Below are 17,668 nucleotides of genomic sequence, written 5' to 3'. Positions count from 1 at the left end.
GGAGACTAAGAAAGATACATAAAAGTTTAAAGTCACTTATTTCAAATTAAGCATATAGAGTTATGTTAAAGAAGCACGGAACTATGTGAAATTGTACTTTAATCCTCTACTTTTTGTGGTTGAGGAGGGAGATGAAAGAGAAGAAAGTAAGTCCAAGATGCCGAGAGAAAAAAAGGCAAAGACAGAGTGAAGAGAGGCAGAGCCTTATTACCCTTAGCTTAGAGGTAGACTTTCTAGAAGGATTTTGAGGTTTAGGTCAGCTAATGTCCCACTTGGACAGTAAGTTTCATAGTACCATCTCTTATCTTCGTCTCTTTGGAATATTAATTGATTAGCCATTCATCCTAGCTTCTCAGAATGCTATAGGTATCCTGGCATCCACCCGGTGGAACAGCCACCATCACACAAGAGAAGAGCCTAACCTAGGTTGCGGACAGCAACTCTGCCCTGTGTTGTGACTTCCGTGTTCAGAGATGCCCAGCCTGCCAGCTGCAGAAGCTTAAGTACACAGGGAAACAGATCAATGTTGTGCATAACAGCACACTGCTTCTCAGTTTCCTTGTGGAAGTCCTCTATCTTCATGCAGATACAATGAATACCGTGGGCCACTCACCAGCTCTGGCTACAACCCTTCACACCTTGCCAATCCTCACCACCTTCCTTCCCCCTCAACAACTAGTACAATGTATTGGCTTCTCCACTGTCACTGGGTGAGTCAACTGCAGGGTATAACCAAGTTTTCTCAATTTTTTGGCTTCCCTTTGGCTACTCTTGATTCCCCATGCAGCCCCAGGGCCATGTTTATTTGTTGAACAGTTGGCTACCTGAACACTGCTATTATCAACACTCTAATCCTCTACCATTCCCAAGCAGACCTCACCTGGGAAGTTGTTAGAAATGCAGAATCCTGGGCTCTGCTTCGGGCCTTCTGAATCAGAATCTGCACATTCACACAACCCCGTGGTGATTCCCATATGCACTGCTGGCCTCCCTGGCTGTCACCCTTTTCATCCAGATTGCCACGTCCCCTGCCAGCAACCATATTTCAATCCTCTTGAGACTCAGGGCTCCTTCATAATCTTTGCATTCATTTTTTTTTTCAATTTAGTGTACTCTAAGAACGGCTCTTCAAAGCCCCTTTCCGCTCTTCAGCTCCTCATTCCTGTTTTTTTCTCCTCCCATTCCTATCCTCTCTCTCCCTGCCTTAACTCTGCAGAGATCAGATGAGCTTGCTGTGCTCACGTGTGTTTCCTTCTAGGCTTTGGTCTTCTCCCACCCTCTATTCTTTTCTCAGGTCCAGATGAAGTAATATCTTCTTTATTTCTGAGGCCGTTCTTCTACCTGTGCCTTTTGACATTTTCCTATTCCCCTCTGTGGGATCTTCCTGTTCCCCTCTGTGGGATCTTACTGGTCTTCTCTCTCCCAGAATCATGTGCATTGTTTCGGCGAAGCCCTTCGTTTTTGGATCCAAATGTGCAGAGATCTTCTTTTAAGAAGATCACAACATACACACACATTCACATGCACTCGATCCTACTCCCTTCTGGTTTGTGTTCTATTTCTCCTCTTTCAGAACCCGATTTTTCCGACCAATGGTATAGAACAGTGGTTTATAATTAGGGCAGTTTTGCCTTCACCACCCCCCCTCTTCCGGGGACATTTGTCAATGTCTGGAAACTTGTTTGGTTGCCGCAACTGGGGGAGATGCTACTGGCATCTAGAAGTGGGTAGAGACCAAGGACGCTACTAAACCTGCTACAATGCACAACGAAGAATTAGCTGGCTAGGCAGGCCATCTTGGTTTGCCCTTGACTTTCCTGCTCATCACACAAAATCCTATGTCCCAGGAAACCCCCCAGTCCTGGGCTTACTCAGATGGGTGGTCACCTTATATCTGACCCCCAATGTCAAAAGTGCCAAAGTTAAGAAGTCCTGCTCTAGAAGGAGGATCCATTAACCTTACCTTTTTCTCACCAACTCCCTTCCCTTCAAGCTGACATTTAGTTTCTGTGTCTTTTTCTATGAAAACAGTTCTATTGAAAGACACCAATGGTCACTTTCCAATCAAGAAATACAATGGCTTTGGACACCTGGGTGGCTCAGTTGGTGAAGTGGCTGCCTTTGGCTCAGGTCATGATCCCAGGGTCCTGGAATCGAGTCCCGCATCAGGCTTCTTGTTCAGCGGGGAGCCTGCTTCTCCCTCTGCCTGCCACTCTCCCTGCTTGTGCGCTCTCTCTCTGACAAATAAAATCTTAAAAAAGAAAAGAAATACAATGGCCTTTTTTCCTCCTCCCTCAACCTTTCTTTTATTTATTTATTTATTTATTTATTTATTTATTTTTTAAAGATTGTATTTATTTATTTGACAGAAAGAGAGGAGAGAGCGAGAGAGCACAAGCAGGGGGAGTGGCAGAGGGAGAGGGAGAAGCAGGCTCCCCGCTGAGCAAGGAGCCCAATGCGGGGCTCGATCCCAGGACTCTGGGATCATGACCTGAGCCGAAGGCAGAGGCCTAACCAACTGAGCCACCCAGGCACCCCTCCCTCAACCTTTCTGATCCCTTTCAAGCATTTTGACACTGTTGCTTCACTGTCATTTTGGAGCCTCTTTTTCTCATACTCTTGGTTCTCTCCCTCCTACCCCCATTATTAGGCCTTCTCTCTTTTGTGGGTCCCTATTTCTACTACTTCTTAACTGTAGATACCCCATAGTTCAGTGTTTCTTGGCTCTCTTCCTGTTTCTCCTACTGAAGAATTTATGCCACTCCTGAGCTTCAGATCTCTGTGTCAGTTATTCCCAAATCTCTTTCCTGAGTCCTAGTCTTTCATTTCCAAGTAACTGAGGGATTCCCTTGGATGTTCAGCAGAATCTTGAGTAATAGCAGGTTAAGAATATTTATTTAAGACGTTGGGAAGGAGGAAAGACAATACAGTCTAGCTTACATTTCCGATCTGTCTTCAACTTCGGTCTTATATAACCCTTAAACTCTATCCAACCAGGATAACTCTATTTGTGCTTTTTGTATACCTTGTGCTTTCCTTCTTCCATGGTTTTGCTCCATTTCTTCGTGCTTTTGGAAAACATTTCTGCCCTTTCCTTCTTCAAATCTTCCTAATCATTCCAATCAGGAAAATGTGGTATGATGAAAATGCTGGGTTAGGAGTCAGAAGACCTATTTTGGTCACTTTACTTGCTTTCTGACCTTGGGACAATTACTTTATATATATATATAAAAGTTTTTTAAAAAGATTTTGTTTATTTATTTATTTAATTTGAGAGAGCGCGAGATCATGAGCAGGGTAGGGACAGAGGGAGAAGCAGACTCCCCACTGAGCAGTGAGCCTGAGGTGGGGCTCAATTCCAGGACCCTGAGATAATGACCTGAGCCGAAGGCAGCCGCTTAACCGACTGAGCCACCCAGGCACCTATGGCTCTCTATACTTTATTTATTTATTGTTAAGATTATTTATTTGAGAGAGAGGGAGCTCACATGAACGGGGATGGACAGAGGGAGAGGGAGAACCAGATTCCCCGCTGATCCCAGGACCCTGGGATCATGACCTGAACCAAAAGCAGACACTTAGCCGACTGAGCCACCCAGGGGCCCCGGCTTTCTGTATTTTAAATAAAGAAATAAGAATTCCATCCCTGCCTGCCCCAGATAGTTAATATGATTTAAAAAAATGCTTTGAAAAATGTGAATTACCATATGAGCATTGTCTGACCTGAACTCTGATAGCACTTTGTGCCTTTCATCTGGAAACTTACTATCTCTTGCATTTAAAGTAGTGACCAATTCTACAGACTTCTTAAAAAGTAGGGAACCCGAATGTAAACCTTTTTCTTCTATGCTTTCTGTCATTGTTCATGCCATGTTATCAGATGCGGAGGAAAAAAACTGATGAGAAAAATAACAATTTCACGTGCTATTCAGTTTTTTATTCTTGGTTCACTAATTACAAATAGTTTTTACTACAAATGTATCACCTTTCCTTTTTTTTTTTTTTTTTTTTTTGAACCCTCCAATTTAGGTGACGTCTTTCCAGTGCAAATGAATCCAATAGCTCAATCTCAGTTTATACCCTTGGCTGAGGTTCTTTGCTGTGCTGTGTCTGATATGAATGCTGCTCAGACTGTGGTGACGCAGGAAACACTACTGGAGCATTTGGTGAAGCACCACCCAGGTAGCGTGACAGGTTTTCTCTGCTAGTTCATTGCTTGCTTTCTATTGATAAATCCACTTAAACATGTAAATAAACTGGACGATATTCAATTTTTTTTTTCTATTGTAGCACCTTGTATTAGAGCCCTGCTAGGAAAAGGCCTGCGTCAATGAATTTGATAAGGGCATTTCTTTGACTTTCCAAATGAACTTTTTCTTTTTTTTCTTTTTCTTTCTTTTTTTTTTTTTGCTTATGGCAATAATCATACTGTAGAAGGAGTACAAGGCAAAAAAGGGAAAAGTTCAACCTCTGCCCCCACCCCGTTCTTCCATTGCCACTTCCCAGAGGTGACAGCTTCTATTGTTTATCTTTTCCTGTGCATACTTTTGTAAATTGTATTTGAGCTTATGTATTTTTCTATAACATGAATTGGATCATTCTCTATATTCTGTCTGCACCTTGCTTTAAGTTAAAAAAATATTTTGGGGGGGGGACGCCTGGGTGACCTAGTTGCCTAAACGTCCAGCTCTGGATTTTGGCTCAGGTTGTGATCTCAGGGTCGTGAGATTGAGCCCTGAGTCAAGCCCTGCTTCGGGCTCCAAGCTCGGTGGGGCGTCTGCTTGAGATTCTCTCTCTCCCTCTGGCCCTCCCCACCCTCCATGTGTACACGCTCTCACTCTCTCACAAATAAATAAGTCTTTTAAAAAAATTTAGAGATCTTTCTGTATTATTATATATTGATTTATTTCATTCTTTTCACAGCTGCATGAGATTCCAATGCATGGATGTAGAAGAGTATTTTTCATTTTTCCCATTATAAAATGAATATGCTTATTGTAGAAAAATCAAGAAAATATAGAAAAGTAACCACTTACAGTATCCCAAAGGAAATCAATGTTAATATGTTGATGTATTTTCTTCTGGTATTATACAAACATGTTTCACCATATAAATACAATTTTGATCCTTGCTATTTGGAAAAGGAAATTTCTTTTAAAATTGTTACCTTCCTACTTTGAAAAGCCATCATAATACAGATATTAGGTAGTTTGCCCTCATCCTGGCACAGACTGGTTTTCATTTTCTCTTTGGATTCTTATTAAGATTGAAGCAATGAGGCTGCGATTTTCAAAAATTCCCGTGTTTGCTTTCAAGAATGCTGTCTTGAAGTCAAAATTTAAGTTCATGATGGGGTTGTATAACTTGCTGTGTGTATTCGAGGGAACTCAGATTTTTTTCTCTATGTAACCATTAATTTGCCCTATGTCTTTGTGTGGACCAAATTATATTCCTATTATTCAGTTAACTTGTGACTATTATGAATGCTTCTTTGGCATTTTAATTACATTTACTAACTGTGTTACAGTTAGCTCTGGCTTCATCAAGCATTTGTGTGGTCATTTCTGAGTTACTGATTTCACTCATCGGAATGTTTTTTTAATTCAAAATCTATCAGTGTAACGAAATGCTTGTTTGTTTTAGGCATTGCAATTCCATCTCAAGATATTCTCTATACCACTCTTGGAACTCTGATTAAAGAAAGGAAAATTTATCACACTGGAGAGGGATACTTCATAGTCACTCCTCAGACTTACTTCATCACAAATGCAGCCCCCCACGAAAATAAGAGAGACCTATCAGATGAAAGTCACCCGATGCCAACGTGCATTACGTATCTGGTGAGCGTGGCCAGCTGTGCAGAGTTAGCCAAAGAAAATGCTGCCCCCATTTCCCATTGTCAGTCTTGCCGGTGTTTCCCTGATCCGTGCACTCAGGATGTAGAGGAGACACTGGCGGCTGCAGAAATGGCTAGAAAAGGCCAGAAAGGTCTTCAGGAATCCAGATCTTTGGTACAGAATCGAGCGGTTTCAGTGTCTGTGGAGAATCACATCTGTGAAAGCGCCAAACCGTTACCAGAGACAAAAGACAGAGAAAAAGGCAAGAAGTTTGGCTTCAGCCTCTTCTGGCGTAGTCTGTCCAGGAAGGAGAAGTCCAGAGCAGAGCACAGCAGTTTCTCTGCCCAGTTCCCACCAGAAGAATGGCCCGTTCGAGATGAAGATAACTTGGACAATATCCCTCGAGACGTCGAACATGAGATTATCAGACGAATTAATCCCATTCTGACTGTTGACAATTTAATCAAGCATACAGTCTTAATGCAGAAATACGAAGAACAGAAACACTGTAATAGCCAGGGCACGTGCACTGATATGCTGCCGTTGAGGCATAAATATCCTTCAAAAGAGGGAGTGAGGAAAAGGCGGGGCCGGTCTGCAAAGTCTCGAAGGCAGGGCCATTCTCGGAGGGATGGACACAGAGCCGGGAGTCAGGGAAGTGAGCCAGGAAGCCTTAGACTGGAGAAACATCCCAAGCTACCTGCTACACAGCCCACCCCCAGGATTAAAAGCCCAAATGAAGCAGTAGTTCAGAAACCACTTGATGAGAATCTATCTGTGCTGGGTTCCCATTTGATTTACAAGAAGCGAATTAGTAATCCTTTCCAGGGTTTGTCTCACCGAGGCAGCCCAATCACCAAAGGGCACAACATCCAGAAGACCAGGGATCTGAAACCCAGTCAGACTGGACCAAAGGGAAAGCCTTTCCAAAGGTCAAGGTCTTTGGATTACTCAAGAATCTTTGAGGGTGGAGCCAAACAGCCACATGCTGAAAGATGTAAAGATAAGCCGATGGCAGAATCCATTTCTATGAGTAACTCTACTGTCAAACCTATCAGTGAGGACTTCAGAGATCCCCCCTTAAATTACTCTCAATGTAGTGTCTTGCAAAATGGCAGTCAATGTTGTTCCTTTCGGGAAAACCTGTTGAGATATGATGTATATGGTGGAAAAAATGAGGTAATCCCTGAAGTCTTGAGGAAAAGTTACTCTCCCTTTGACGTATTACGGGAGGCCAAAGAAACACAGCATGTCCTGCTGTCACAAGGTTCCTCCTCTTCAGGCCGTGCCTCCTCTGCTTGCAGATTAGTTGATAACACTATACACCAGTTCCAAAATCTTGGTCTTTTGGATTACCCAGTTAGTACGAACTATTTGAGACAAGCTGAGAGACAAGATGGAGACTTAGAAGAAATATCCACGAGAAAGACATTTGTCCAGGAAGCAGAGAATGTGGGTCTAGAAAACGAAGGGCTTTCTGATGATAACCAGGCCTTGTATCAGAATGAATTGGAAGATGATGATGGTGCCTGTAGCTCATTATATCTAGATGAGGAGGACTTTTCCGAGAATGATGACTTATGTCAAGGGCTGCCTGGCCGCATTCAGTATTCCTTTACAGGGAGAAGCAAGTGGAATCATTTGGGGAAACAAAACGTGACGGAAAGATCTCTGGCTGAGTACAACAGCAAAATACACAGGTCTGAGCCTCAGGTGCTTAAAGGAAATGAGTGTTACAAACCCACTGGGTTTTTCACTAACGCAGGTGAAAGCCAAACACCTAATCTCTCTGCTGAAAGTGGTGGCCTCAATTCAGGGACTCAGTCCAGTTTTAACTATGAAGAGGAACCCAGTGTTGCTACATGTGTACAAACCGCAACATCTGCTGTTGGAAATTTATTTGATTACACAAGGAAAGCCGATTCTGGGACTGAAACCCTACAAGGCTCTGTTGGTGATACAGGAAAGAAACCAGCTAGCTGGAGTCAGAGTGCTCAGAATCAGGGAATGAGAAAGCCATTCACACAACAGGTAGAACTTTTCAACACTTCACATGTGCCAGTGTTGGCTCAGGAGCTCCAACACGCACACAGTCATTTGGAAGGAACAGAAAATCAGAGCATGGCAGGAGATAGTGGAATAGACTCTCCACGGTGAGTGTATGTAAACATTTGATCAGCCACTATTCCTCAGGAATGATTAAAATCAAGGGTGTACTGAATCACCTAGTGGGAGACTCCTGAATAAACTTTTTATAGCGATATAATTCTGCCAGCCGTCACTGAATAAATTGTATCAAATTACAACAAAATCTCTTATATAATAGGATAGAGTTCATTTTTAATGTGAACCAAAATTTACTTCACTACTACAGAATCTTGAATTGTTTCTAAAAGTAGGAAGGAGCTGCTATCAGTGGAGCACTTCCTCAATGGAGGGTTGGAAGTTTTCCCTTATGTTTCTGGTTCTACACACGTTGAGAGAGAGATGCAGCTACTTTCCACCAATATTTTCCATGTTAATTTGTTTAAATAACATTGCTCAGATTATGAAAGTAGTATGGTCATAATAGAATATTTGAGAAGTACTGAAAATTGTTTTAAAAGATTTATTTATTTGAGAGAGAGCACGAGTGAGCAGGGGGGAGGGGCAGAGGAAGATAAATCCTCAGACTCCCCACTGAGCTTCGAGCCCAACGTGGGGCTTGATCCCAGGATCCTGAGATCATGATCTGATCCGAAATCAAGAGTCAGATGCTTAGGGGCGCCTGGGTAGCGCAGTCGTTAAAGCGTCTGCCTTCAGCTCAGGGCGTGATCCTGGCTTACCGGGATCGAGTCCCACATCGGGCTCCTCCGCTGTGAGCCTGCTTCTTCCTCTCCCACTCCCCCTGCTGTGTTCCCTCTCTCGCTGGCTGTCTCTCTGTCACAAAAATAAATAAAAAATCTTTAAAAAAAAAAAAAAGAGTCAGATGCTTAACTGACTGAGCCACCCAGGCACTCCAGTTCCGAACACCTATAATCACCCTACCATTTTATTTTATTTTATTTTATATTTATTTTTATTTTTTCAAAATATTTTATTTGAGAGAGACAGAGACAGTGAGAGAGAGCACAAGCAGAAGGGAGGGGGAAAAGCAGACTCCCCGCTGAGCAGGGAGCCCGATGCGGGGCTCAATCCCAGGACCCCAGTCGCTCCTACTCATTTTTTTATTATATAAAATTATTGTGTACTTCATTTTGAAAAAGTAAAGTAATGCAGAAATGTAAAAGGTAGGGGTGCCTGGGTGGCTCAGTCAGTTAAGCATCTGCCTTCAGCTCAGGTCATGGTCTCAGGGTCCTGGTATCAAGGCCTGTGTCAGGCTCCCTGCTCAGTGGCAAGTCTGCTTCTCCTTCTCCTCCTGCCCCTCCCCTTGCTCATGGGCGCTGTCTCTCGCTCTCGAATAAATAAATCTTAAAAAAAATATAAAAGGTAAAAATGGGGGCACCTGGATGGCTCAGTCCGTTGAGTGTCCACCTCTTCGATTTTGCTCAGGTCATGATCTCAGGGTCATGGGATCAAGCCCTGCGTCGGGCTCCTTGCTCAGCTCCGAGTCTGCTTGAGAGTCTTCCTCTCACTCTGCCCTTCCTTCAGCTGGCACATTCCCACTCTCTCTCTCTCTCTGTCTCTCTAAAATAAATAAATGAATTAATCTGTAATAAATAAATAAGTAAAATTGGAAGTCTCCATCCCCCAACCTTTGCCATTGCCTTTCTGTTGAGGTGACCTACAAATTGTTAACTGTTTGGTTTATTTATTCATTATTTATTTATTTATTTTTAAATATTTTATTTATTTGAGAGAGAGGGAGTGCAAGAGAAAGAGCACGAGCAGGGGGGAGGGGGAGAGGGAGAGGGAGAAGCAGACTCCCCACTAAGCAGGGAGCCCAATGTGGGACTTGATCTCAGGACCCTGGAATCATGACCTGAGCCAAAGGCAGACATTTAACTGATGGAGCCACCTAGGTGCCCAGCAGTTTGGTTTATATTCTTTCAGACTTTTTCCTGTGCATTTATAAATATAATTATTTTTTAACAACAAGTCATATGGAGCTGTTGCTTTCTTTTTTCACTTAACATAAGTTAGGATATCTTGCAATCAATACATATAGATCCAGCTCATTCTTTTTAATGGCTGTGAATATTCCGTTATGTAAACCCCAGTATTTATATAGTTATTGTTTTCCTTCCTTTGACATTTAGATTCCCAATTTTTGCTGTAATGAATCAATCTGCAGTGGATTTTTTAAAAAAGATTTTATTTATTTATTTGACAGAGAGAGAGAGCACAAGCAGGGGGAGCGACAGGCAGAGGGAGAAGGAGAAGCAGGCTCCCTGCTGAGCAAGGAGCCCCATGTGGGGCTCAATCCCAGCACCCCAGGGTCATGATTTGAGCCAAAGGCACATGCTTAACCGACTGAGCCACCCAGGTGTCCCTGGAGGTCTGCATTTTTTTTTTTAAATCAGAGAAAGAGAGTGAGCACAAGCAGGGGGAATGGCAGGCAGAGGGAGAAAGAGGCACCCTGCTGAACAAGGAGCCCAATGCAGACTGATCCCAGGAGCTTAGGATCATGATCTGAACTGAAGGCAGCTGCTTAACCAGCTGAGCCACCCAGGCGTCCCATGCAGGTCTGCATTTTTAAAACATATCTTCACTTCTTTATTAGGGAAGAGATCTTTCCTGCTTGAAACAATTGTTTAATTCATATCAAGTCTTTAAAGTATCAAATCAAAACATGTTGTCTCCAAAGTAAACAATGGTTGTGTAAACCAACAAGCTACGGGTTCCCTTTCTCTCTAGCAAAAGCAGAAATGAAAACCAAAATCAAACCCAAAACAGATAAGGGAAATTATTCCTTGACATGCAACTGAGAATTTAAATTTGCGAAATCTTGAGAAATTTAATTTCTTTTTCTTTTTTTTAAATTTTTATTTAATTTTTTAAAAAGATATTTATTTATTTATTTATTTTAAAAATATTTTATTTATTTATTTGACAGAGATAGAGACAGCCAGTGAGAGAGGGAACATAAGCAGGGGGAGTGGGAGAGGAAGAAGCAGGCTCATAGCAGAGGAGCTTGATGCGGGGCTCGATCCCATAACGCCGGGATCACGCCCTGAGCCGAAGGCAGACGCTTAACGACTGAGCACCCAGGCGCCCTAGGAGGACACATTTTTGAGGTATATCAATGTAATGAGCGAGTGATAGGAGACAAGGTGGAAAAAGGGGAATGCCAAAAGCAGAATGCCCCAACAGTAATGGGACTTGGCTGATGCAAGGCAGATGTGTAGATTAAGGGACTAACCTAGCCTACAGCTCCTTGGAAAGGAGCATTGTCAATATGAAAAATATTATGGTTGGCTTTTCTCTTTCATATGACTTCTCAAAAAACAAATTACACTTCAGTTGTATAGAAGAGGTTTTCAGGGAACATGTTTTTCTTCCTTTTTTAAAAGTTTATTTATTTATTTACGTAATCTCTACATCCAACTGGGGCTTGAACTCACAACCCTGAGATCAAGAGTTGCAGGCTCTTCTGACTGAGCCAGCCAGGCGCCCTGGGAACTTACTGTTTCTGACTAGAATATAATTGACTATTGGATCTGAGAAAAGATGTTGTTCTGAAAATATGAACCTCTTGGAAAGCAGCTGTCAAATAATGGAGGTGCTGTTGTGAAGCCTTTAAAATGTAAGGAGCTCCTTAGATTTTTTTAAAGGTTAACTTATATGATAAGTGTACCTTACTGTTAGTAAATGTTATACTGCATCAGAGTTAACAAATGAAGGTATAATGCTTTGATTAGAAATCCAGGCCCTTTTGGAAGGTAATAATTCTGTTATTTTTAATATCTTAGGACACAGAGTCTGGCATCTAATAATTCAGTCATTTTGGATGGACTAAAAAGAAGACAGAATTTTCTGCAGAACTTTGAAGGCACAAAGAGCGGTCAAACACTCACATCCAATTCCTTACTACAACTAACTCCAGTCATAAATGTTTAATTCTTATTTTTCTTTTGGAAACTTTTTGGTAAAAATGTACAGATTAATATAGAATATTTTTATCCGCTGAGTATATAAGAATTCTCTAAAGCCAAGCATAGGTGCTGTTAATTTCATTACATATTTTGTTCTAGTTGCTGGCTTTTTTTCTTTTTTTGATGTTTTAAAGCTTTTTTTAAAGCTTATTTTACTGTGAATCTATTGGGAATATATAGATTTTTCACAATTAAAAAACCACAAAATCCTTGGTCCTTTTCCAATTAAATGTAATTAACTCAAATTTTCAGACATTCATTAGTTTCTCAAATACATAGTGTGCTAATTTACTATACCCAGTAGTGAATTTCTCTATCCACACTAATATTGATATGTTAAGGATCTCACCAGATTTCAGCACAGAAATCCAGAAGATAGTGTTAGGGTTGTATAGATCCTTTGTTTACAACTGAAGTCTTTTATCATTATCAGAAAGAATTTATATAGATGTATTGGGTACTTTGCAACAAGAATTTTTTCTATGCAGTCAATCATTGCCACCAAGGATCTTTTCTGCAACCAACTTGAACACGAACAGATGGCCCCAAATCGTACTGACTGGCAATGTCCAAAATACCTGTGTGGCAGCATCTGGGTCTACTATTTCTCTGGTTCCTCATCACATTTGAGGCACTCTCCACAGCATGGCAGTGAGAACTGAGGATGTTCTTAGATGGCGGAGATAGGAAGTAGAATGGTTGCAGAATGGTTTGTGAGAGGAGGTTCTGAATTAAAGATTTAGAGAAAAGATGGAAGGTGGATGATTGTTCATTTACATTTGATCTACTTCCACTGAGACTTAGATAGCTTTGCTGGAATTTTTTCTGGCTGGCCTTTTCAGACCAAGTAGAGGAATGGTCAGTTCTCTTGGGTTTGGGGAACATGAGCAGTCAAGACTGGTTTCAGCATATTGGATAGATGCTAATGCTGACTTATGGTTGAGGGGATGTTTCTTCTAAGAGGTTTCTAAGGATTGTCAAGGCCTTAGATCCTAAGCATGATTGAATAACTGGAAAGTGTCTCTTTTCTCACCATCCTGATAACAGTGAAGGCAAGATGAAGCTCAGCACCGTGGAGAGCTGCCTCCAGGCGCTGGGGGAGTGCAGAGGAGGGGAGACCAGATACACTGCTGTGTTTTTCAGTGGTTGGCCCACTTGCTCCTAACTGTTGACTTCTAGTGGCTCTGAACAATCTACCATGGCATCGAAGATCAGCTGTGGTCACAAGGACTTTTGAAACCCTGGACAAAGTACCAAGAAGGGTAATCTGCATAACAAAGGCTTATGGGGGAAGCATTGTTTTAGGGGGTCTTATAGCTTGGAATCATCATGAATGAAAGTTAGAAGAAAGATTTCAGCTCATTTGAAGAACTTTCCGTTGGTCAAAATTATCCATAGATGAAATAGACACTTTTATAAATGAATGAAATTCCCATTATTTAGGGCATTCAGGCAGAGGCTTCGTGATCCTTTGGTATGTTGTAGAGATATTTCTGGTACTTAACAGGATAGCTGAACTAGATGATTTTGAAGATTCCTTCCAACTGTAAGGTTTTGTATTTCTAGATTCAGTGAGGGTTATATGTCAAATATATCTCAAGGAAAAAAAAAGAAAAAAAAATAGGTTAAGCGAGGATCCTGCAAAATACTAAATTCATGCAAGATTCCGGAGTTCTTCCAGTTCTCCATTTCTGTACCTATCCTTGTCAGTCCTTGGAAAAAGGAACAACAATAACTCTGTTCTAACTTTGATTTTGGATCTGGACAAATTTCTTAATAGAGTGAGGGATCCAAAGTCTTTTGTGTCTCTAGTCACATGTAGGGACCAATGAAATCCATCTAATTTTGCCACTAGATGCACTATGACACTCCCTAATGTATTAAATGAAGACTATTAATGAAACCAATAAAGCTTTCCTTCTACAAAACATACATGACTACAGATATTAAAGATGGGTATATGTGTTAATTGTTTGGGAGATTATTCTCTAAAATAGGTGACTTGCATTTCCCCCCCAATATTAGTTTACGTGTGATAACATTAGTTCTTGATTTCTCTTCCCCATTGTGGTCTATTCTCTAAGATTTGTTTTCTTGAGGCATCATGATGACCTGAGTTGAGAAATCAAAGTTTGAATCCCAATTACAATCCTTAGGAGCTTAGGAGCTGTGTGATGGAGAAAGTTTCTGAACTTCTCTGATTCAGTTTTCTCATCTGTAAAAGGGTAATGGTATATCTACCTTGCAAAACTTGTATGATCTGAGGCTAATCTATTCAAAGTGCCCAATGCATGAGGCACCTGATATTGTTATATGTGTGTATATTTTTATACATTTATATATTCACAAAACTTGTTTGATAGGTGAATACATGGCCTACTACACAGGTCCCCTGTTTTTGCTAAGTTGTCTGGAGTTCCTCCATTTAGAGATTCAGTCCTTTAGGTTAAGATTATAAGAAGTATCAGTTCAAATCCAGATTTGCCTGGGGAGGTATTACGTCTTGGCTAACAAGTTTTCAGTTAACATCTGATGCTATCATAGGAATAAAATATGTAAAACATAGGTTTATTTTAGACATTTCAGACATTCTGAGATCATCCTCTGTCATCTGGAATCCCAGACCCCTAGGAATACTCAAAGAGTATCTGGGTTATGGAAGGTATTTTCAGTATTTCAAAAATTCTAATAGAAATTGTATATTTCCTTTGCTTAACTCCTTGCTAATTGTAACATCAAGTTTCTTTGGCAGTGGCTGAAATTATACTAGCTCGGTAATACAACACCATCATAGGCTCGTGTGACATTGCTAAGCTACATTTGTATCTTATTTATAGATTGGAAGAATGATCACGAATCTATTACTAAATGCAATTTTGCAGACAAGGGTTTCAAAATGTCAGATCTGTGAGGAAAACACAATGGAGAGAACAGTAGTAGTGTTGAAAATTGGGGACCACTACATTTCGAGAACCCCTCCTACAGCTACCTGAGAAGGCTTCTGGGGAGTAGGGAAGAAAGATTACTGCCAAAATGGAGTGGGGAAGAGAGACACAGAGTCTTGAAACAAGAAAGGGGGGGTATCAAAAACAATCTCATGACTACTTTGTTGGCCTCTAAAATCCTCCTTCCTTTTGAAACCTTAGAAACACGTTCTCTCTTTAGCACTGGTAGCTTCCATTTCTTGAGTAATAGTGCCCTCTTCTGGGTAGCTGATGTGACTACTTTTCCAGCATTTAATTCAAAACATTTACAAAATAATTGGCTAAGGAAAGAGTAAGAACTCTCTCCAAAGGTTAACATTAAAAAGCTTTTTTTCCAGGGGCTTCTGGCCGGCTGAGTTGGTGGAGTGTGGGACTCTTAATCTTGGGGTTGTGAGTTCAAGCCCCACATTGGGTGGAGAGATTACTTAAAAATAAAATCTTTTTTTTTTTTTTAAAGATTTTATTTATTTATTCAACAGAGATAGAGACAGCCAGCGAGAGAGGGAACACAAGCAGGGGGAGTGGGAGAGGAAGAAGCAGGCCCATAGCGGAGGAGTCTGATGTGAGACTCGATCGAATAATGCCGGGATCACGCCCTGAGCCGAAGGCAGACGCTTAACCGCTGTGCCACCCAGGCGCCCCTAAAAATAAAATCTTAAAAAAAAAAAAAAGCTTTTCCAAGTTTGAATTAGGAGCTACACATATACATAAATATACACGTGCTAAATGTGTTCAAAGCTGTGTCTTCTCCAAGGCTTTCGAAACCTGTCAAAACCTTGAGCTAAAGGTAGAAATGTAAGCTGCTCTGTATATCATCTCTGCAGGACTGTCATATCAGCTGATCCTCCCAATATACCTGCACTATCAGCAGGGAAGGCATGTTTACCCCCACACTACTAACAAAAAAGACCAGGTTTTAGAGTTGAGTTGACCAGGGTCATGTGGTTAACAATGGCAGAAACATACCTCCTGTTCCCTCTTTCCTTTTCTCCTTAGTACTCTATAAACACTCATTCGATCCTCCAGCATCTTTTACGCAATTTATAATTGCTCCTTAAACTATTTCCATGTCATAACATTTTAAAATGATAGTTTGATTCCTTTTGTCACATACGATTGACATGCAGATGCAGAATGATGACCTTTTGGGGAAACTTCTGCTGTTTAACTATAGAGTAAAAAAATCTAGACCTGTAAGTTTGAGAATGACCGGAGGGAGGCAAGGGTATAGTCCTCTTATTTTTCTATCATAAGGTCATAGAGTTAAAGGAAGCCAAAGGCAAGAGAAATCTTTATAGAATAATCTTGGAGCAGAGCAATAGATGAGGTACCCTAACTCTTAAATTTTAAGAAATAAATTATATCAGTGACTCTGGTAAGATATTTTGGAGAATAAAGATTCTAATAAGATTATATTTTGAATTATTTGTACGTTGACATTATACTACTCCTTCATGTTCTTCCCAATAGATATTATAATCAGATACAAATCTCTTTGAGAGTTACAGAGGGAACAGATAGGAAAAAAATTTCTCCATTCCTTCATTACCATGCCTAAGTTTTCTGGTTGATATGGAGAACACAGAGTTACCCAAATTCAGTAGTACTCAAACTTTTTTTGGCTAAGCCACAGCTTGAAGTTACTTATGACTTGGTTTAAGACAGCAGACAAGTTTGATTCAATGAGTTTGGGGCTTAGAAAGGTAGGGATTGCAGAGTGTCTTAAATCACAAGTCATTCTGAAAAATAATAAATATACTTGTTAGGCATAGGAGAATTGAACAGTCTAGTCTTTTCTATTTACGTACCTGCTATATGACCCCCAAATGAATGCCAAAAATAGAATCTAGAGGAGCTAAAAACTTTACTTCATCTGTATTTGATCTTCAACCATAACATACTAACGCCTGTTCCTATTTTCCCAATTTTACAAGTGTGACATTCTTTGCCACATCCACTCCTTGTTCCTACATGCATCATTCTGTTGTAGGGCTACAAAGACTTTACAATGGTAGAATTGGGGTGGGTGTGAGGGCATGGAAGAAAAGGATTTAGAAAGGCTTTAGAGGTGGGCAGCAATTCTCATACTCATACTCTAGCGAGGCCATTTTTCCACTATCTTCAGCTGACACTCCTTTTGTTCACTGTATTGAATCCATAAGGTAACTTTTAGATCTATAGCCCTTTTTCTTTTTAAGATTTAATATTTATTTTTATTTATTTGACAGAGAGACAGAGTGAGAGAGGGAACACAAGCAGGGGGAGTGGGAGAGGGAGAAGCAGGCTTCCTGCTGAGTGGGGAGCCTGATGCAGGGCTCCATCCCAGGACCTTGGTATCATGACCTGAGCTGAAGGCAGACGCTTCAGGACTGAGCCACCCGGGCGCCCCAGATCTATAGCCCTTTTGACTTCAGGGCAATCCATAATAGTGCAGAAGGCTTGTAGCGATCATTTGTGGTTTCAGCTATTTACAACTAATCCCCAAACTCCAAGACATATAGCAGTTTGTAATTTTGCTAAGACACGAGGCTTACACCCACTTTTCAGGTTACAAGGCTGGTGTCTTAGAAATTGTCAAGTGCACCTACATCTCAATTTGGTTTTTTGTTGCCCACTCCAGGGTAGCTGGGTTGAAGAGATCATGAAGAGATAAAAAAATGGTTCTGAAAAGAATGCCAATCAGCCAGCACCAGTAACGTGTAAGAAAAGTGTATGCTAAGGAATCAACCTCCTGCATTGTCAGAAGATTTCCAGTTTTGTATAAGGTTGTAAT

General features: G+C 41.0%; 1 protein-coding gene across 3 annotated transcripts in view; it reads left to right on the top strand.

Annotated features, from left to right (window-relative positions):
• STOX1 (storkhead box 1) overlaps positions 1–12,123 on the top strand; it is a 54,290-nt gene extending 42,167 nt beyond the window's left edge. Inside the window, exons 2-4 of one of the 3 annotated variants that reach the window (XM_040624558.1) lie at positions 4,030–4,182; positions 5,644–7,990; positions 11,729–12,123. In XM_040624558.1, coding sequence (XP_040480492.1) covers positions 4,030–4,182; positions 5,644–7,990; positions 11,729–11,876 — 2,648 coding nt within the window. In that variant the 3' untranslated portion in view covers positions 11,877–12,123. The remainder of the gene's footprint in view (positions 1–4,029; positions 4,183–5,643; positions 7,991–11,728) is intronic. The other 2 variants (XM_040624559.1, XM_040624560.1) reach the window with 2 other exon arrangements.
• Positions 12,124–17,668: the final 5,545 nt, after the last annotated feature.

This window comes from Ursus maritimus, unplaced genomic scaffold (assembly GCF_017311325.1).
Source record: "Ursus maritimus isolate PB19 unplaced genomic scaffold, ASM1731132v1 scaffold_7, whole genome shotgun sequence".
In the NCBI taxonomy this organism is placed as follows: Eukaryota; Metazoa; Chordata; class Mammalia; order Carnivora; family Ursidae; genus Ursus; species Ursus maritimus.
The sequence above is the reverse complement of the archived record's forward strand: the minus strand, read 5'-3'. Positions and strand labels throughout refer to the sequence as shown.